This window comes from Lampris incognitus, chromosome 2, assembly GCF_029633865.1.
Source record: "Lampris incognitus isolate fLamInc1 chromosome 2, fLamInc1.hap2, whole genome shotgun sequence".
NCBI classification, from domain to species: Eukaryota; Metazoa; Chordata; class Actinopteri; order Lampriformes; family Lampridae; genus Lampris; species Lampris incognitus.
In genome coordinates, this window is record NC_079212.1 from 96,100,792 (window position 1) to 96,122,790 (window position 21,999).

The 21,999-nt window shown below is 42.7% G+C and overlaps 1 protein-coding gene across 1 annotated transcript; it reads left to right on the forward strand.

The window, feature by feature from the left end:
• The first annotated feature begins 6,689 nt into the window (after positions 1 to 6,689).
• LOC130107338 (myosin heavy chain, fast skeletal muscle-like) lies at positions 6,690 to 21,075 on the forward strand. The gene is made up of 39 exons (XM_056273883.1): positions 6,690 to 6,893; positions 7,386 to 7,529; positions 7,635 to 7,791; positions 7,982 to 8,009; positions 8,815 to 8,926; positions 9,119 to 9,211; positions 9,313 to 9,376; positions 9,484 to 9,582; positions 9,669 to 9,772; positions 9,882 to 10,020; positions 10,598 to 10,716; positions 10,918 to 11,067; positions 11,219 to 11,389; positions 11,487 to 11,793; positions 11,891 to 11,961; positions 12,075 to 12,162; positions 12,323 to 12,440; positions 12,550 to 12,673; positions 12,778 to 12,914; positions 13,069 to 13,324; positions 13,413 to 13,655; positions 13,734 to 13,910; positions 13,990 to 14,135; positions 14,215 to 14,305; positions 14,397 to 14,786; positions 14,870 to 14,996; positions 16,204 to 16,322; positions 16,413 to 16,609; positions 16,702 to 16,885; positions 16,969 to 17,134; positions 17,318 to 17,442; positions 17,800 to 18,108; positions 18,201 to 18,404; positions 18,494 to 18,619; positions 18,729 to 18,899; positions 18,987 to 19,091; positions 19,177 to 19,272; positions 19,621 to 19,752; positions 20,949 to 21,075. Exons 1-39 carry the CDS (start codon positions 6,690 to 6,692, stop codon positions 20,967 to 20,969), a joined length of 5,814 nt encoding a protein of 1,937 aa, XP_056129858.1. The 3' UTR covers positions 20,970 to 21,075.
• The last annotated feature ends 924 nt before the right edge of the window (positions 21,076 to 21,999 follow it).

A 21,999-nucleotide genomic window follows, 5' to 3' on the forward strand; every position in this document is an offset into this window, starting at 1 on the left:
GTTCGAACCCCGGGGTTGTCCAACCTTGGGGGGGGGGGTCATACCAGGTCGTCCTCCGTGTGGAGTTTGCGTGTTCTGCCCGTGTCTATGGTGGGTTTTCTGCAGGTGCTCCGGTTTCCTCCCACCATCAAAAAGACATGCATGTTAGGGTTAATACTCCTGTCTGTGCCCCCGGGTGCTGCATGGCGGCTGCCCACTGCTCCTAGCTACACAGCTATGATGGGTTAAATGCAGAGAGGTTTACCCACAGGGGTTAATATAGTATATCCATCCATCCATCCATCCATCCATTATCTGAACCGCTTATCCTGCTCTCAGGGTCGTGGGGATGCTGGAGCCTATCCCAGCAGTCATTGGGCGGCAGGCGGGGAGACACCCAGGACAGGCCGCCCGGCCATCGCAGAGCCGACACACACACACACACACACACACACACACACACACACACACACACACACACACACACACACACACATTCATACCTAGGGACAATTTAGTATGGCAGATTCACCTGACCTACGTGTCTTTGGACTGTGGGAGGAAACCGGAGCCCCTGGAGGAAACCCACACAGACACAGGCAGAACATGCAAACTCCACACAGAGGATGACCCGGGATGACCCACCAAGGTTGGACTACCCCGGGGCTCGAACCCAGGACCTTCTTGCTGTAAAGTGACAGCGCTAACCACTGGGCCACAAGAGTAGAGACATCAGATGAAAACCCCTTTGGGCTCATTTAAAGTGTATGTAGTGCAAGTCTGCAGCGCACAACATCTGAGCGTTACTGGTCACTCACCGAGATCACTCAGTCTCAGCTCCTGATTGTGTACAACTTACACACAGAGTCAAATCATGTGGACCAAAGCCGCTCAGTGCTCCTCCCCAAAATACCTATCAGTTCATTTCCATGCTAATGCAGAAGAGAACTGGACACTTGGCATTTAAAGAAAGGTCACGTTTTTGAGTTAGATGTAAAACAGTAACATCTCTTCTTGTGTTTTCTTTTCAACATGGCACAAACAAGTCATTCAAAAGAAACACGTCTGTCACTTCTGATGAAGCGAACCGTCCGATGTCCACTATCAGCACATCTGTTTGGTCATAAAAACACCGATTTCCCTTTCAATGTGTGTTAGTGCGATAGTTTAACCATTCAAAATAACCCTCTGAGCTCTTGTTATCACCCACAAGCCGTTAGTGTTACATTAGCTGCAAATCTTTCAGTAATGGTGATAATGATGCTGACCCTGTGGTGACCTTAGCGCAGTTTGCATATATGTCTCAGGAAACCTTGTTGCCCTCTGCTAAGTCAGGGGTCAGGGACGGAAATAGATTTGGCGAAGAAACATGAAACACAACACATCGTTCCGGCACTAGTTTATTCGTACTGTTAATTAACACGTAAATTTGTCGGCTGTATACATTATACACATTTTCAAAAGTGCAAAGGCCGCTGAGTGTGATAGAAAATGCTGAGCATCGCGTTAAGTACCGCAGGCTGCGAGTCAGCATGTGGCGAGCTCGTCTTTTATAAGGTGCAAATTTGCAACAGGGTAAATTACATTATGACATAATTAACTGTTAGTCTGATAGCTGGGTTTTGGGGTTTTTTTGTAATTATCAAAAATGAACAAGTTCTGCAAAGATGTGACTTTTTTCGAGCAGCGTTTTCATCGCAGAAACATTTCACCGGTCTCACGGCTGTTCAGGAGGGGCCCCCTTTACCAAAACTGTACCAAATGACAACAGTTACAATTTTCTACTTTGTACACCTCTGTATCAACTTAAGATGCTGATTTTTAGGCTAATCCTTGATCAAAAACAACACCGGTCCTTCTTTAATAGAGTCGACTGGGAACTTACCATAAACACGATGAGTAAAAGACTTATCGGCTGTACCTGCAGAAAGTAAGCTCATAGTTAGTGTTCGGCATGAGGGTTATAAGAGAAAATATTAGTGCAACATAAATAACACTATTTATTCATTCACCTATACCTGTTTTATCTGTTGCAATGGCGTCAAAAGTGTGGCTAACAGTATGCCTGTGCCAAACTGGGTGTAAGAACAGCAGAGGAGAAGAAGAAGACAGTTTTATACCAGATGTTGTTCCACAATAAGGCATGAGGCAAAGTGACAAATGGCAGAGCCCTAAGAGCATCGCTGAGGAGGCGGCTATATTTGTATTCTATCCAAATAAGAGCACATTGGAGGCTAAGAGATCAAGTATCACATTTTATTGAATATATATGCCCATTTAGTAACGTGTGAAGTCCTTAGTATTTAGTTCATAATGCCTTCTGTTCTCTGCCAGTGTAGTGTCATCTTTCAAGAAGGAAAGAATGCAAACTACCACACATCATATAACATGATCCGCTCCTTACTGCGTATTGGGAACAAACGCTCGACTTGGGCGAAGGTCAAGCTGCAAGGTTAGCCTTGTTTTCAGTTCATCTGTTAAGGACATGGAGCGGGACCAGACCATTAAAAGGACTGGTTCAAAAATACATACGCACCCTTGAGACAACACAAGGGCCCGTTTCAAACCTGTAAACATGGATCTGTGCAACACCTGTTCTCAATGGATTTGACATCTGACGATGAGAATGCTGAAAGGAAGTGCATTATCTTCAAATCGAACCCGGGGAAATTCATCTGGCTGTTTTTAGAACCCAGACTGGCTTTAGAGGACTAGCTGCCTCCCCGTGAGCCAAGTGAAGGGAGCAAACCAAGTTTTGCTGTCAAGTCGACTTGTTTTTTTTTTCTTTTTCTAGTTTTTATGCTGCAGAGAAGTCCTGCAACCCAACAAGCCAGTTTCCACAGTATTTCTATTACTAGCAGTTGTGTGTCATGCTACCTGACGTGGACAATCGTGCCAACAGAAATCAATCATGCTTGTTGTGTCAGCTACTGACATTTATATTTCAGAAAAACTCCTTTACCTGCTCACATTATCACACAGATGCAGTTGGGTGCAGTGGAAACCGGAGTCATCAATACACACCTAAAACTGTTTTTCATGTAAGCTCACCTACATTGACTTAAATAGGGCAGGTTTTCTAGACTCATCTGTGGAAAAGGGTTGAGAAGAATTTAAAAAATGGCATAAGAAAGTGCTGTCTTGTAGTATCAGGGTGCTGTGAGAAGCGTGTTGTTGGAATTCGAACACCTTACACAGCCAGAGACTTGGGGTGGGTGGGGGGGGGGACGATTTGTGCAATAATGATTTGAATTGGTAAATGAGGCAAATGATGCACAGCTACTCGCTTTTGCATTTTTCTCATTTTTATTGTCAACACCAGAGAAATTAAGAGTTATCACAATTCCCTTTTTTATGCTAAACATTACTGAGCATATAGACCTGGAATAGTCATACAAAGTAAACTTGGTCAGTGATGCTGAAGTCAAGGATGTCCTCTGTCATCACTGGTTTCATTTATTGGGTAGCCCAAAACAATGGTTTTATCATTCTAGCTATCTCTCTATCTCTCTCTCAGATATCTAGCTAGCTAGCTAGCTAGCTAGCTAGCTATCTGAGAGGGAGATACAGTGGAGACAGAGAGATGCAAGTTTTGAAAATGATGCTGAATTCATTTGCAGCAGCTTTCGTATGAGACCCTCTGAGAGGATATACTAATAATACTACAGCAGAAGAACATCAAACCACATGGCTGTGTTTGTTACCCAGTTGGTGTTTCTGATGACAGCAGTGTGATATTTCATTGGTAGAGTAATGCAGTAATTTATTATTTTTGCTCAAAGGCAGCTTTGGAGGGGGAGTGGTTCCGAGAGGTTAGGTTAAGGTTGCACTGTTAAGTCTTCTTAAGATGTTGTAAACCCAACTCATCCAAAGGAGAAAGGAGATCTTCAATGACATGTCAGCGCTCACACAGTCAACCCCGTAACAGCTTGCAGTGAATAACGTTATCCATAGGATGGGCCAGGAGATTCTTGGTGGCCTTGTAACTCCTGTGGTATCCACTGACAGGTTAGTACGGTGTCTGAGCACATGGGTTAGTAGATGGACTTGTATGACTCTGTAGGACTGCTCACACTGGCACGGAGATTATTACATCAAATCCCATGTATAGGTCAGTATCACCCACGCCATTTGATAAAAAGTCCAACGGTCACACAAATCAATCTGGCATCCCACATCACACACACGTGTGTGTGTGTGTGTGGGGGGGGGGTGTGTGTGCGCACATCATTTGTGAAAATCATTTATTTCATAACATCATTATTGGTGCCACTCACTGTCCAGCTAGCATTGTCTCGGTAAATGTAAATATAGCGTCATTATAGAATAATGGTATAGCGAGTTTCACAGTGTACACATAACTTTAATTAAAATTTTCCAAACACATAATGAACGGTCATGTACTGTAGTTATGAATATGTCTTACCTCTGCCTTCCTTGAGAATAAACCTAATTAGATTTGGAGAATTTATGAAAAACAGGCCTCCACATGTGTCGGCTATCATGTGGTGTCATCGTTCTCACAAGTTCTTAGACAGACAAATGCTAGGCCCGATTCTGCTCCTTTGTCACACAAAAGACTTGCCAGGCTTCTGCAGCAGCATGCCAGTGACATCTGAGAGCTTCTCGACAGCTAAACTGGGATCCTCAATAGTGCCAAGGTGCATTAAGGAGATTAGTCCAAACATAAGACCAGAACAATGTCTGAACTTCAGTAACCGATATGACTTCCAGAACAACATTTACACAAGGTTAAGAAACGCTGTAAGCCAGGTGTGTTGATATATTTATAACCTGTGACATTCAATCCCTCGTTTCGCCATCTCCGTTTGTCGGCCGTTGTGTGGAACCATTATTTTTACAGCATAATAAACTAATGTAAGTTACAGGTCTGTGAATATTCTCATTCATCCACATCATGGTTATCCAAAGGAGTTGAAACAAGAGCAGCTGGACTTGGTATATATATCCGATATATACCAAGTCCAGTTGCACTTGATTCAACTCCTTTGGATAATGTAAGTTACGTATGTATGTGCGGTCTATTTTAAAGCCCCTGCAGAACTGATACGGAACTAAGTGAATAATTAAATCAATACATTCAATTACACTACTTCTCAATTAGCGACGGGAATAAACATGAAAAAGCCAGGGTTGTCTTAAGTGTAAGTTCTCTCTGTAGGCGAGAGATAGGAGATGCAAGTTAACCAATTAAAGGCAAAACTAACTCGCTTTGTGGTGTAAAAGTGTGTGTCCAAGGAGAGTAAGTCGTGTATTTTTTTTTTTTTTGTGGAGTGAACATTCATTATGAGGAACTAATTGGATAATGATGGATGAATAAATTGTGCGTTGCTATATTTCTGAAGCAGTCATCCAACACAGTAGGGGCCGTGCTGTCTGTCTTGTGTGCCATACTTGGTAAGGCCCAAGTTGGTTTGCGAGTTGGCTGGCAAGATAAGTTAATTAAATTAACTATTAAAAAAAAAATCACAAGCGCTTAAACTTTTCCATTGTCAACCTCTAAAATTCAGCAATTACCATAAGCGCGTGTGTTAATGGGGGGCGGGCTGTAATAAATATAAACCCTTGATGCGGACAAATAGATGCGAGATACAAGATTAGATGCAAACAATACATGGGTAAATAGTAAGAAAAGTACATGACCAAATACAGCAGGTGATTTCTGCTGAGCACACAGTCATCTCTCTATATAAGAAGCAGCAGTGCCCACCCACAAGGACTGACAGGCCACCAGTCAAGGTAAGTGAGTTACAGTCTTTTATTAGCATAGGAAAAGCCAACGGTTTAATGAACAATGCCGGGCATGGGCACTTATTGCCAAGACTCTTTCATACACAACAAACGGAACGCAGGAATGTGTTGGAAGTGTGGCGTGACTGCACACAAAAGAATGACACTGAAGTAATTACGGCTTTAAACTTCCTCAGATCATCACCAAGTTCTCAGACCATCGCCATAACTGTTCTTCTAGGGGGGAGGAATAAGGTAAATACAACCAACGACGTACAACTTGTGTGAGAAATGTTACTTGATTGTGTGAAACTGTTTCTGTGATGTATGTCTTTATTTATTCATTCGTTGAGGGACATATTAATTATGGGATGCTTATCAAAAATCTGTTTTGATTATTACATATCGATAACATCACAACTTGATTGATTGATGATTATTCACAATGAATGGAAAATGTTTAATGGTTCACAATGAATGGAACATTTTGGATAATTCAATTCAATTCAATTATGCACAATGAATGGGAATTTTTTGATTATGCACAATGAATTAAAATTTTTCATCATTCAATTCAATTCAATTATGCACAATGAATGGGAATTTTTTGATTATGCACAATGAATTAAAAATTTTCATCGTTCAATTCAATTATGCACAATGAATTGAAAATGTCTGATGATGCACAATGAAGGGAAATTTTTACGATGATGTCGCTCTGTTGCAACGTTAATTGGAAATACATCATTATACCCGAATTAGCATTTCGCTGCTAATATACTTGTGAGATAAGGATGTGATCAGTAAACATGAACTTGCAGCTGAATTGGCGACAGGTCCGCAGTTGAATGAGATTGTCATGTCCACATTGCTCTGTTGTGCATGTCAATGTACATGTTCATTGACCGTGACATACTTTCCTTCCTCCTTCTTCTCCGATCCCAGTATAAGGTGCCATCATGAGCACGGACGCAGAGATGGAGTGTTTTGGCCCGGCGTCTGTTTTCCTCCGGAAGCCAGAGAGAGAGAGGATCGAAGCTCAGAACACGCCATTTGACGCTAAAACGGCTTACTTTGTGTCTGAGCCCCACGAGATGTACCTGAAGGGGAAACTCGTGAAGAGAGATGGTGGCAAAGTCACCGTTGAGACTCTGTGTGGAAAGGTGAGATGAAGGACCACGGACTTTAAGACGCTTTTTTTTTTTGGCCTGTAATTTAAACCGTAGTTTAGATCACAGTGATATATGCAGAAGTGATGGCGCTCAAACTGAGACGTTACAGTCAACAGAAATCCTAAAGCCTTGGCGGCTGTGCGCTTGTCGATTGGAATTGGCTACTCCATAGGAAAACTGTCTATTCTCTTATGAAACACCAGAATAGCTCAAAGTTAAACTTTAGTTAGACGTCTTTTTTTTTCTTCACAAAAATATATCACAAACAAAATCAACACATTAAGCTGTGCTGGACCAAAATGTACTGAGCACTGTTTTTACTTTTTAACCTGAAAAAAATAGCGCCGCGTCGTGCTGCTTTTTCTCCGTGGCCTGATGTGTTGTGACTACTCAATAGAATAAGAAGGATAATAATACAGGCATCTCCAGGACACCTTCTTTTTAACCAAACTGACCTCTGTGCCTTATCTGTGTCTATGAAAGAGCCTCACCGTGAAAGAGGATGACATCTTCCCCATGAACCCTCCTAAGTTCGATAAGATTGAGGACATGGCCATGATGACCCACCTCAACGAGCCCGCTGTGCTGTATAACCTCAAAGAGCGCTACGCAGCATGGATGATCTACGTGAGTCTGGCTGATGAGTTGAACCAATTTTCCTGTCGGTGGAATCCGTGACAGCCCCAGTAAGGTGACCACACGGGTGTAAACAATGCTGTTTTATGGTTACAGACCTACTCTGGGCTGTTCTGCGTCACCGTGAACCCCTACAAGTGGCTCCCGGTGTATGATGCTGTGGTTGTGGCAGGATACAGAGGCAAAAAGAGGATTGAGGCCCCTCCCCACATCTTCTCCATCTCTGACAACGCCTATCAGTTCATGCTGACTGGTAAGGACAAACACAGAGCATCTTCTCAAAACGTGTCTTGGTCGGAAAACAGGGGAGATTTTCATTTCATCAGAACTTAGGTATAACTTCATTTTTGATAATCCATGTACTAAAAAAACCCGCATAAGGAACATGATATGACCCGTACTGAGGAAAAAGACATGTACGTACTGTGTTTGTTTTTCCACAGACCGTGAAAATCAGTCCATCCTCATCACGTAAGTTTGCATCTCTTGTTCCGTGACCTTATCTAAAGGCGCCCAGTATTTTCAACTCCATTTGATCCTATGAGCGTAGTGATGTGTGACATACATAGCTGAGTCACCACAACATCTGAGTCAAGATCTGGTTTTGTACTCATTCAGATTCAGATCCCTTGTGCGTGCATGGGTGTCGAACCTACGTAGTATACCATTATAGCCACAATTCTTAAGATTATCCTTTAATTCACTATTATAAATGTTATCATAATGGGGCATCCGGGTGGCGTGGCGGTCTATACTGTTGCCTACCAACAGGGGGATCGCTGGTTTGAATCCCTGCATTGCCTCCGGCTTGGTCAGGCATCCCGACAGACACAATTGGCCATGTCTGCGGGTGAGAAGCCAGATGCGGGTATGTGTCCTGGTCACTGCACTAGCGCCTCCTCTGGTCGGTTGGGCTGCCTGTTCGGGGGGGGGACTGGGGGGAATAGCGTGATCCTCCCACGCACTATGTCTCCCTGATGAAACGCCTCACTGTCAGGTGAAAAGAAGCGGCTGGCAACTCCATATGTATTGGAGGAGACATGTGGTAGTCTGCAGCCGCTCCCCCCCCCGGATCGACAGAGGGGGTGGAGCAGTGACCGGGACGGCTTGGAAGAGTGGGGTAATTGGCCAAATACAACTTGGGAGAAAAAAAGGGGGGGATCAAAAAAAATATGGCTGAACTTGGGTTTTATCTGTTGATGTCGTAGCATCTTGTGGTTGACCGAGTAAAACTGAACGATGCCAGAGTCTAACTGCCTCGCTTTTGCATCCACAGTGGAGAATCCGGTGCAGGAAAGACTGTGAACACCAAGCGTGTCATCCAGTACTTTGCAACAATTGCAGTAGCTGGAGGAAAGAAAAGTGAACAAGTTTCTGGAAAAATGCAGGTATGGTAGGATATACCCCAGTACAAAAAAGATCGAACTCTAAACAAAGCCACACATGACAATTTTACGCACAATCATCTGTCATCTAAGTGTTGGTAGCCTGATTCAGAGCAACACAGCCCAGCGACGACAAGCGATTCATTCTCGATCATAGAGACCTTTACGCGGGCCGATGTTTTCTTCTAAATCAAGGGGTCACTGGAGGATCAAATCATTGCAGCCAATCCCCTGCTGGAGGCCTACGGCAATGCTAAGACTGTGAGGAATGACAACTCCTCCCGCTTTGTGAGTGCTGACGCTGCCCTCGAAGGGAAATCAGAATGCAGGTAGAAATATCGTGGTATAGATTGAATTAAAGCTCTGAACAACGGTCTGTTTTCCATTAGGGAAAATTCATCCGAATTCATTTTGGGACCACCGGGAAACTGGCCTCAGCAGACATTGAAACATGTAAGGCCACAAAGTCAGCTATACCACACACAGCATGGTCCACACTGGACGCACAGTGAGCACATGTCAGTGTTTGGGTGTAATGCTGTTTGTTACCTGAACAACAGATCTGCTGGAGAAGTCCAGAGTGACGTTCCAGCTGTCTGCCGAGAGAAGCTACCACATCTTCTATCAGCTGATGACCGGCCACAAACCGGAGTTGCTGGGTATGACATGACGTCTGAATGTTAAAGGGTGTTTACCCATGACGGTGTATTTTCGTACAAGAATTAATCACAATTGTTCCTTTCAGAGGCTCTCCTGATTACTACCAACCCTTATGACTATCCCATGGTCAGTCAGGGGGAAATCACGGTCAAGAGCATTGATGATATTGAGGAGTTCATCGCCACTGATGTAAGACTATGAACAATATCAGAGACCTGCAAAACTATTTTATAGATGCATCTGACAATATTTGCAGTATTTAATAAAAATGCAAATTATTCATCTGTGATACTTACAGACAGCCATTGACATCCTGGGCTTCACTGCAGAGGAGAAGATGGGCATCTACAAGCTGACTGGAGCTGTGATCCATCACGGGAACATGAAGTTCAAGCAGAAGCAGCGTGAGGAGCAGGCTGAGCCTGACGGCACTGAGGGTAAATACTCTGTATAATCTTACAGCAGTAATTCTGGAGAGCTTTTAAATGGTCAAGAGGGGGCGTCCAGGTAGCATAGCGGTCTATTCCGTTGCCTACCAACATGGGGATCGCTGGTTCGAATCCCTGTGTTATCTCCGGCTTGGTTGGGCGTCCCTACGACACAATTGGCCGTGCCTGCGGGTGGGAAGCCGGATGTGGGTATGTGTCGCGGTCACTGCACTAGCGCCTCCTCTGGTCAGTCGGGGTGCCTGTTCGGCGGGGGGGATGGGGGGAATAGTGTGATACCCCCACGCGCTACGTCCCCCTGGCAAAACTCCTCACAGTCAGGTGAAAAGAAGCAGCTGGTGAGTCCACATGTATGGGAGGAGACATGTGGTAGTCTGCAGCCCTCCCCGGATCGGCAGAGGGGGTGGAGCAGCGACCGGGATGGCTCAGAAAATAGGGTAATTGGCCAAGCACAACTGGGGAGAAAAAGAGGGAAAACTCCAAAAAAAAAAAAAAGGTCAACAAAGAGTCCATGGTATTGTCTCCACAAAGCATCAAACCTACTTATGATTTCTTTACTTTTTTTCAGTTGCTGATAAGATTGCGTACCTTATGGGCCTTAACTCCGCTGACTTATTGAAGGCACTGTGTTACCCAAGGGTGAAAGTCGGAAATGAGTATGTGACCAAGGGTCAGACTGTCCCACAGGTAAAAAAACACATTTTTCAACTGACAGCGCTGTACTTTTTCAGATCTAACTTGAACGACAGATTTATTGCCTGTCAGCGCTACACTGAAAGAAAGGTCGTAGGTCAATATAATTCAACATGAGACAGTAAGACAGTCAACAAATAGAGGAAATGGTTACATACCCAAGTGTTAATGTCATATCACCCATTTTCCAAACAGGTAAACAACTCTGTGATGGCTCTCAGCAAGTCTGTCTATGAGAAGATGTTCTTGTGGATGGTGGTTCGTATCAATGAGATGCTGGACACAAAACAGCCGAGGCAGTTTTTCATCGGTGTGCTCGACATTGCTGGATTCGAAATTTTCGACGTAAGTATTACAATTAAAACAACTCTGTTGTAAAACCTTCGTTTGCAAGGATAATCTTTCTATATTTTTCAGTCACCCCCCTGGGCTTTTTACTGAATCAACTCTGAATCTTTACATTCTTTTTTTTTTCTTTCTTTTTTTTGGAAATCAGTTCAACAGTTTGGAGCAGCTGTGCATCAACTTTACAAATGAGAAGCTGCAACAGTTTTTCAACCATCACATGTTTGTCCTGGAGCAAGAGGAGTACAAGAAAGAGGGAATTGAGTGGGAGTTCATTGACTTTGGTATGGACTTGGCTGCCTGTATTGAGCTTATTGAGAAGGTGGGTTGTAAGCTTTGTATTTAGAAAATGGGGGAAAAAAAAGAAAAATTGTTTATTAAGTAATTTCCTTTTTTAACAATCATTTTCACTTTGACAGCCAATGGGCATCTTCTCCATCCTTGAAGAGGAGTGCATGTTCCCCAAGGCCTCAGACACGACCTTCAAGAACAAGCTGCATGACCAGCACCTTGGCAAATCCAAGGCCTTCGAGAAACCAAAGCCAGCAAAGGGCAAAGCCGAAGCTCACTTTTCCCTGGTGCACTATGCTGGCACAGTGGACTACAACATTGTTGGATGGCTCGACAAGAATAAGGACCCCCTGAATGACTCTGTTGTTCAGCTCTACCAGAAGTCTGGAATGAAACTGCTGTCCTTCCTGTATGCCAGCCATGCCTCAGGAGATGGTACGGCCCCTTTGTCTATCTATACTTAATAAGAGCATTATTACACTGCCAATTCATCGCTTATATTCAGGTTAATGTATCAATTCCCTTTTGACAGCTGATGGTGGTGGAAAGAAGGCTGGTAAGAAGAAGGGTGGTTCCTTCCAGACAGTGTCAGCTCTCTTCAGGGTAGTGTATTATTGTTTTTGTTTGTTCATTTATTTAAAATTTTTACATTATAATCCGTGCATATTACATTTTATTTCCATGAACGTTGTAATTTCTTTCTCGTAACACCTTAGGAGAATTTGGGAAAGCTGATGACAAATTTGAGGAGCACACACCCGCATTTTGTACGCTGCTTGATTCCCAATGAATCCAAGACACCAGGTACATTACGTCCTCCATGCCTAAAATTGGATGGTTTCTAACATATCAGATATGGAGAGCAAAAAGCTAACCAAGCAAATTTTTCATATACATTGGATTCCTCTCTTGACACAGCAGTATTTGATGATTGGTTTCATAGTATCCTGATATAATCTTTAAGGTCTTATGGAGAACCACCTGGTCATCCACCAGCTGAGGTGTAACGGTGTACTGGAAGGTATCAGAATCTGCAGAAAGGGCTTCCCCAGCAGAATCATCTATGGTGACTTCAAGCAAAGGTGGTTGAAAATGACTTCTTAGCAAAATTACTGTGTTGAAGTATTTTGTAATGTTTGGATACTGTATATCACATGAAGTCATGTGTGTTTTGTCTTATGACTGTTTTAGATACAAAGTATTGAATGCAAGTGTCATCCCTGAGGGACAGTTCATTGACAACAAGAAGGCCTCAGAGAAACTGTTGGGTTCCATCAATGTGGATCACACTCAATACAAGTTTGGTCACACCAAGGTAGCGTAGGAGCCCCTTCTTCAAAAAAAAAACATTGTTTCATGTGTTATAACACATTTAGCCTTTACCAATATCAAACTATATCACTATTAACTCGCTCCTAGGTGTTCTTCAAAGCTGGCCTGCTGGGTACTCTAGAGGAGATGAGAGATGAGAAACTGGCTGAGCTAGTGACAATGACACAGGCTCTCTGCAGAGGATTCCTTATGAGGAAGGAGTTTGTCAAGATGATGGAAAGGAGGTTAACACTTACTGTTGTAGATATTTGACACACACAGCATGCTTTGTAAACTGCAAAATTAGAAATGTGAATAACTGAAAAAACATGAATTACTTTAGGTGCACTGTAAATATATCATCCCATCTAACAAAGATTTCTTTTTCTTTTTTCCAAGGGAGGCCATTTTCTCCATTCAGTACAATATCCGCTCATTCATGAATGTTAAGACCTGGCCATGGATGAAGCTCTACTTCAAGATTAAGCCTCTGCTGAAGAGTGCAGAGACCGAGAAGGAGATGGCTCAAATGAAGGAAGACTTTGAAAAAACAAAGGAGGAGCTGGCAAAGGCTTTGGCCAAGAAGAAAGAACTGGAGGAGAAGATGGTGACACTCCTACAGGAAAAGAACGACTTGCAGTTACAAGTTCAATCTGTGAGTTCAACCTGAGCAAAGGGTTTCTTAATTCACTAACTAGCTATTTACAAGGCATTACTATAACTCTCTTTCACTATGACTTTAGGAAGGTGAGAACTTGTCTGATGCAGAGGAACGGTGTGAGGGGCTTATTAAAAGTAAGATCCAGCTTGAGGCAAAACTCAAAGAGACAACAGAGAGACTGGAGGATGAGGAAGAAATCAATGCTGAGCTGACTGCCAAAAAGAGAAAGCTGGAGGATGAATGCTCTGAGCTGAAGAAAGACATTGATGACTTGGAGCTGACCCTAGCCAAAGTGGAAAAGGAGAAACATGCCACTGAGAACAAGGTGTTTTTTTAAGCTATCTTTTAATTATATGATTTTACAAAAATAGCCTGTTGACACTTATTGTACAAAATTGAATAGGTCAAAAACCTTGTCGAGGAAATGGCATCTCAAGATGAGGCTATTGCCAAACTGACTAAAGAGAAGAAAGCCCTCCAAGAGGCTCACCAGCAGACCCTCGATGATCTCCAGGCAGAGGAAGACAAAGTTAACACTCTGACCAAGGCCAAAACTAAGCTGGAGCAGCAAGTGGATGATGTGAGTCATTCACATTTGTTAACGGTTAAATTTTGTGTATGCATATAATATACGGTGTACTAATCTCTACCTATGACAGCTTGAAGGTTCTCTGGAGCAAGAGAAGAAGCTCCGTATGGACCTCGAGCGAGCCAAAAGGAAGCTTGAGGGAGATCTGAAACTGGCCCAGGAATCCATAATGGATTTGGAGAATGACAAGCAGCAGACTGATGAGAAACTTAAGAAGTAAGATAAGATAAGCCTAATTAAATATTTTGTGAAGAATCTAAAATTCAATAGATTAAATAATTTTATCTCCTTACAGAAAGGACTTTGAGACAAGCCAGCTCCTTAGTAAGATTGAGGATGAACAGACCCTTGCAATCCAGCTACAGAAAAAGATAAAAGAGCTTCAGGTATAATGTAGTCAACAATTACACACTGTCAGATGATAATATGTTTTGACAACAAATATTTCAAATAATTTGATGATTATCAAATGCCCAGGCTCGCATTGAAGAGTTAGAGGAAGAGATCGAAGCTGAACGTGCTGCTCGGGCCAAAGTGGAGAAGCAGAGGTCTGATCTCTCGAGGGAACTTGAGGAGATCAGTGAGAGGCTTGAGGAGGCCGGTGGAGCAACCGCAGCACAGATTGAGATGAACAAGAAGCGTGAGGCTGAGTTCCAGAAGATGCGGCGCGATCTCGAAGAGTCCACCCTGCAGCATGAGGCCACGGCTGCGGCTCTCCGCAAGAAGCAGGCTGACAGCGTGGCAGAGCTGGGAGAACAAATCGACAACCTTCAGCGTGTCAAACAGAAGTTGGAGAAAGAGAAGAGCGAGTTCAAGATGGAGATTGACGACCTCTCCAGCAATATGGAAGCTGTTTCAAAATCAAAGGTATGAGTGCCACATTTCCACAAGGAGCACACAATCAAAAACAACAATTAACCAAGATAATAATGCACATATCGTCTCAACAGGCAAATCTTGAAAAGATGTGCAGGACTTTAGAAGATCAACTAAGTGAGCTCAAAGCCAAGAATGATGAACATGTTCGTCAACTAAATGACATGAGCGCACAAAAAGCAAGACTCACAACTGAAAATGGTATGTAATCGGTACCTTGTACTTACATTAACATGAACTCATTTGGCAGATGCTGGCATCATAGGGCACTACACAAGATCATATTTTCACCAAGAGTACATGTCAAGTTAAACACATTTAGTGTAGGTGTGCCTTGGATCATCAAGACACTGTCAATAGGAGACTCAAAGTACAAAGTAGATGTACACTGCCACAAAACAGTAAAACAGACAAATTATCACCATAGGAGCATAAAACGTAAATTGCAAGCAGAAGAAGGCGCAATAGTAAACACCAATAATAATTGTTTTGAGTATGGCCACAATATTAACCAATGTGAATTCATATTAACTGCAATGTGCCACCAGAGACTATTCAAGGATTAAGGTAGGTCTTGAAGAGGAAATTTTTTTAGGCTTTTTGTGAAGGAAGAAAGTGAGCCTATACTCTACCCTGGTGGAGACTGGGAGTTTGTTCCACCATTTTGGTGCCAGGCAAGAGAAAAGTCTGAAGAGAAAACTTCAGATTGTGGCATGCCAGAGGTAGAATGAAGAGGGCAAACAGGTGTGTACATGTTGATATGGGTTTGCATGTAGGTCTATGTAGACCAACAAGATGCCACCAACAAGATTTTAAATGTAATGCAGGGAGCAACAGGTAGCCAGTGTAAGGGCAATGAGAGGGGTGACGTGGAATCGGAGCAGCTTGAAAAACAAGGGTCATTTGGGATTCTTTGGAGTTTTGGCCAGGAAAAGAAGCAACAAGCTAGGCAAATAGTTATAAGCCAAAGCAGGATCGAGTGATTCGCTTTTTTCAATAGCAGGATGATCCAAGCAAGCTTAAAGATGGAAGGAAAAACCCCAGATAAGAGAGAAGAGTTAAAAGTGTGGGTCAAATAGGAGAGGATGGAGGGGGTGATAAACTGGAAGAGGGGAGTTGAAATGGGGTGAAGGCCACATGTCGTGGGACGGTGAGAGAGCAGAAATTTGAAAACCTTGGTTTCAGGGAGGGGGAGGCAGCAGGGAATTGTGGAGGTCTCAAGGCTAATGAAATATGAAGAGACCGAGGGTGGAAGAGTGATTTGATCACTAAGGACTGCTGCTTTCTCATCAAAGTGGAGGGCAAAGTACTGTCCCCATATATAAACATTATTATTGGTAGATTATGTTAATTGTGTCATTCTCGCATTAATATATATGACTACAAAGTAAACAATGTCTTGGTTTAGGGGAATTTGGACGCCAACTTGAAGAGAAAGAAGCTCTTGTTTCTCAGCTGACAAGGGGCAAACAGGCTTTCACCCAGCAGATTGAGGAGTTGAAAAGGCACATTGAGGAGGAGGTCAAGGTAATGGTATAATCTCATCAAGAAAATCAGAAGAAAAAACCCATAAAACATATATTTAAAATGTTAATTAACTTCTCATTTGGATGGTAGGCCAAGAATGCCCTGGCCCATTCTGTTCAGTCATCTCGTCATGACTGTGACCTTCTAAGAGAGCAATACGAGGAGGAGCAGGAGGCCAAGAATGAACTGCAGCGTGGAATGTCCAAGGCTAACAGTGAAGTAGCACAGTGGAGGAGCAAATATGAGACTGATGCCATTCAGCGCACTGAGGAGCTGGAGGAGGCAAAGTAAGGAAATTATTGAAATTAAAACATAAAATTATCACATATATTGATTATGTAAATCAACCAGCACAAAACAACTTTGCCAATTTTTACAGGAAAAAGCTTGCCCAGCGTCTCCAGGATGCTGAGGAATCCATCGAGGCAGTGAATGCAAAATGTGCCTCTCTGGAAAAGACTAAACAGAGACTGCAGAATGAGGTGGAGGATCTGATGATTGACGTGGAGAGAGCTAATGCTCTGGCTGCTAACCTTGACAAGAAGCAGAGGAACTTTGACAAGGTATTTAATCCGCTATCAAGAAGAAAAGTTTATCATTAACCTGTGGCCCTCTTTCTCACTGAGGAAAATGACTGCATTTCAAGGTCTTGGCAGAGTGGAAGCAGAAGTATGAGGAGAGCCAAGCAGAACTGGAGGGAGCTCAGAAAGAAGCTCGCTCTCTCAGCACTGAGATCTTCAAGATGAAGAACTCCTATGAAGAAGCTCTGGACCATCTGGAGACCCTGAAAAGGGAGAACAAGAACCTGCAACGTAAGCCAACAAATTATTTGTTGTGGTTATTCGCCTCTATGAACTTAAAAAATGATAAAAGCCAAACCATTGAAAATACAATATTTACATTACCTTACATAATACACATAAAATAATCTGTAATTTTTCTCCATATTTTGTAATTATGGATTTTGTACAAATGTCTGTACACAAATCCAACAGAGGAAATCTCTGATTTGACTGAACAAATTGGAGAGACGGGTAAGACCATCCATGAGCTTGAGAAAGGAAAGAAGACAGTGGAGTGTGAAAAGACAGAAATCCAGACTGCTCTTGAGGAGGCAGAGGTAAAATTGAAATACATCGATCAATTTTAACAAAGACATAAGAGCTTTGCCCTGTAAACCTTTTGGAAATATCACTTATATGAGGTAACAATCTAAAAATGAAATGTTCTGGAACTTAAAAACAAATCTTTTTGAGAAAAACATTTTGGTTCATCCTGAAATACAGTACTGTGGTAAATATAGTGACTCATTGCCATCTTGGATATATGTTGTGGTCTAGTTGTTCAATGCAAAATATATTCAACCCCTCACACTGTAGACTGAACTACAGTGTGCCTGTGTGATTATTAAATATGCTTTTCTGTGTAATGCTTATGTTATTTAAAATCTCCTTGCTCATGGCTAACATTTTTACAGGCTACACTGGAACATGAAGAATCCAAGATTATCCGTATTCAGCTGGAGCTCACACAAGTCAAAGGTGAAGTCGACAGGAAAATTGCAGAGAAGGATGAGGAGATAGAGCAGATCAAGAGGAACAGCCAGAGAGTGATTGAGTCCATGCAGACTACTTTGGATAGCGAGGTCAGGAGCAGAAATGATGCCATAAGAATCAAGAAGAAGATGGAAGGAGACCTCAATGAGATGGAGATTCAGCTGAGCCATGCCAACCGCCAGGCTGCTGAGGCCCAGAAACAATTGAGAAATGTCCAGGGACAGCTTAAGGTACATCCCACTTTATACTGTGAAGGACATTTGACCCTATGGAAAGAAGCTTGTGGCGTTTGTTGATATATCTATATATTTTTTAAACTTAGGATGCCCAACTGCACCTTGATGAGGCCATAAGAGGACAAGAAGACATGAAAGAGCAAGTTGCCATGGTGGAGCGCAGGAACAACTTGATGCTGGCTGAGATTGAGGAGTTGAGAGCTGCCCTTGAACAAACAGAGAGGGCTCGCAAAATAGCCGAACAAGAGCTGGTTGATGCCAGTGAGCGTGTTGGGTTGCTGCACTCTCAGGTATTGTCTGAGGTTCATTAACAAGAATTAATATAAATTTCATTATGCATTATACAAAACCTTAATACATTCTTTCACAATACCCTTAGAATACCAGCCTTATCAACACCAAGAAGAAGCTGGAGGCTGACCTTGTCCAGGTCCAAGGTGAGGTGGACGATACTGTACAGGAAGCAAGAAATGCTGAGGAGAAAGCCAAGAAGGCCATCACTGATGTGAGTCCAAACAAATTTAAGTATATAATTTTACTTATTTGCAGTTTGTAGAGCTGGAATAATCTAGGGCTGGAGAAACAAATGCTTTTACATGGTTTTCATATTTTAGGCTGCCATGATGGCTGAGGAGTTGAAGAAAGAACAGGACACCAGCGCTCACCTGGAGAGGATGAAGAAGAACCTGGAGATCACAGTCAAGGACCTGCAGCACCGTCTGGATGAGGCAGAGAACCTGGCCATGAAGGGTGGCAAGAAACAGCTCCAGAAACTGGAATCTAGGGTACACTCAAAATTACATTCACTTGTCAACTTTATTTCCACTTGTACTTTGATATGTATATCCATGACAGAATTGGTCATATTTCAGGTGCGTGAGCTTGAAAGTGAAGTTGAAGCTGAGCAGCGGCGTGGTGCAGATGCTATCAAAGGTGTCCGTAAATATGAGAGAAGAGTGAAGGAGCTGACCTACCAGGTAAGTACTTCACGGAATTGCTAAAGTAATTTGTCTAAAGGTGCATCATAAAAAACCTTAATCACTGAACTCCTATCAACCACAGACTGAGGAGGACAAGAAGAACATGACAAGACTCCAAGATCTCGTGGACAAGCTGCAGCTAAAACTGAAGGCATACAAGAGACAGGCTGAAGAGGCTGTGAGTTATTTTTCTGGCCTTGGCTTTAAAAAAAAAAATCTATATTCATCCACCCTTGCTCTGTTACGCCCACCTTCTTCTTGGAGCTTCACAATCTAATAACAGTCTTCCACTGTTGGCTACCATACAGCCCTCTTTGCTCACAGGGCACCTTCACCAGTGTTGTAAGGGGAAATAGTTCCTCTTTTTATACTGTTTTCAACAGCAATCTGTTTTTCTTCACTTTCATGTAATACAAATTGTCTCTTACAATACAGTGGAGTCAGATGGCTGATACATTAGCTGAGTTATTCTATCTTATTATAGCTCCATATTTTTTTAAAATTGTATTGTTCCATCCCCTCACAGGAAGAGCAGGCCAACAGTCACCTGTCCAGATACAGGAAGGTTCAGCATGAGATGGAGGAAGCTCAGGAACGCGCCGACATTGCAGAGTCCCAGGTCAACAAGCTGAGGGCAAGGAGTCGCGAAATTGGCAAAGTGAGTTGAAATATACTTTCAGTTTTGGCCATGCAATGCACACACAAAGCTATTTCCAAGTACAGATTGTCAATTATTGATAAAAACATAATGTAAGTTAGCAACTAATGTACCAGGAAACTAACACATAGCGTCGACCTCTAAATCGTAGTCATTAAGGACTACAGCTGGAGCCATTCATTTTTTTTACCTACGGCAGAAAGAATGGGATCCATCTTATCAATCCTTCAGCTTTTAAAATGTTATCAGTAGTATAAGAAGGAAAGACATGATAAGGTTACTGCATATTTTAATGTTAGTGAATTTCAAGCATTATTTTGCTAACAGCCATAGTGTGAATATAGGCTGTGAGAGTGATCACCTGAAGTGTTGTGCACATGCAACTGCTAAACACCAGGGGCATCAAGGGTAAGCTTATGCTAACAATAGCTTGTAATTTCTTAATGCATCTTCAAAACTGATCAAAATCCACTTCAACCAATCTAGAAATGGACAGAAGAGTAATCCTCAAAAGTGAAAGGGGTCAATAATAGCGCTGGACACAGTTAAAGGCAATGATTTTACATCCCTTCGCGTTTTTACACTGGACTGAAACAGGACTGAGTGCGGAATCCCTTATTTGGGCACAAAATAGACGTCATGCTTTAGAGATCTGTCCCTAAAGTGGATGCCGACTGGCAACTGACACAGCTGTCCATCAACCAATCAATTATTAGCACTCCCTAATACTTTGAGCTCTGGCAGCCCACCAAGAGCAACACAGAGCACTTTTTATGCACCATACAGTAATTAATGCCCGCTTGGTTGAAGCTGAGGCTCAGCTAAGGCTCAGCTAAGGCTAATGAAAATGGTAAAAAGGTGTTGTCGGGGAACATGTACAATAGAATCATGCCAATCTGTTAATTAATAATCAGTTAGCCTACTTGTAGTAATTTGCAGAGCTGGATAGTATCTGAGCTCATCTTGAGAGACTGTCAGACATAATAGATATAAGGAAGGTGCACTTCCACCTTACCCAAAATAAATATGTTTTGCTCACGTGATGTCTTAGCATGCACTTGCATGTCGTTTTTAGTGCACACTGATTTGAACTCAAATGGCAAGTAAAATGACGCTAGTGAATGTTATCTGTTGGTCCCAAATTTTTCGGTTAAGCATAATGTTCCTGTTATTCATTCTGTTTCTATCCATTATAGGGAAAAGAGGCTGAAGAATAAGCTGCCAACTTAACCAGAGATGTCAATGGGATTCATAAAATATGAGTTTTCACTGAACTTCTCTCACTGAACGATGTAAGCTTACATTCAATAAACTCTAACATCAATCTACTGCCTTTGAAAGTGTTTTTTTTGTGTATACTATAAATTAAAGGACTATTTTACACTTGGCCCCAGATGTGAAGGGAAAATACTCTGTATTCAGCACTTTTATACCCTTCACAGGAACCCAGCTGTAAGAAAGTACATTGTGGGCATCCGGGTAGGGTGGCAGTCTATTCCGTTGCCTACCAACACAGGGATCACTGGTTTGAATCCCCGTGTTACCTCTGGCTTGGTCCCTACAGACACAATTGGCCGTGTCTGTGGGTGGGAAGCTGGATGTGGGCATGTGTCCTGGTCGCTGCACTAGCGCCTCATTTGGTCGGTCGGGGCGCCTGTTCGGGGGGGGGGGTAGCGTAATCCTCCCACACACTACGTCCCCCTGGCGAAACTCCTCACTGTCAGTTGAAAAGGAGCGGCTGGCGACTCCACATGTATCGGAGGAGACATGTGGTAGTGTGCAGCCCTCCCTGGATCGGCAGAGGAGGTGGAGCAGAGATTGGGACGGCTCGGAAGAGTGGGGGTAATTGGCCGGATACAACAAGGGAGAAAAAGGGGGGGGAAATACAACAACAACAACAACAACAACAACAAAGAATAAGAAAGCACCTTGTATGTTATCCAGTTAAAGTTTTATGGTCGCAGGACAGAATTAGATTTTAAGAGCTGGGGATGGTTTACCAACTGAGACATATGAATTTGCCACCACTCTAAATCAGGGGTTTGATAAAAGAGCCCATTTCTATTTGTCTTTCTTGTCTTCATTTACATTCTAGCCATGCATGCAACATTTTGTAGCTGTATGGTAGAAAAATCACATATAGCACGGGAACTCCCAATATGCAGCCTATACAAACCCCTTCCCATAAAGAGGACTCATCTATTTCAAGAGAGAATTCAGCTTTTAGCTACACCTCGAGGGCGGTAA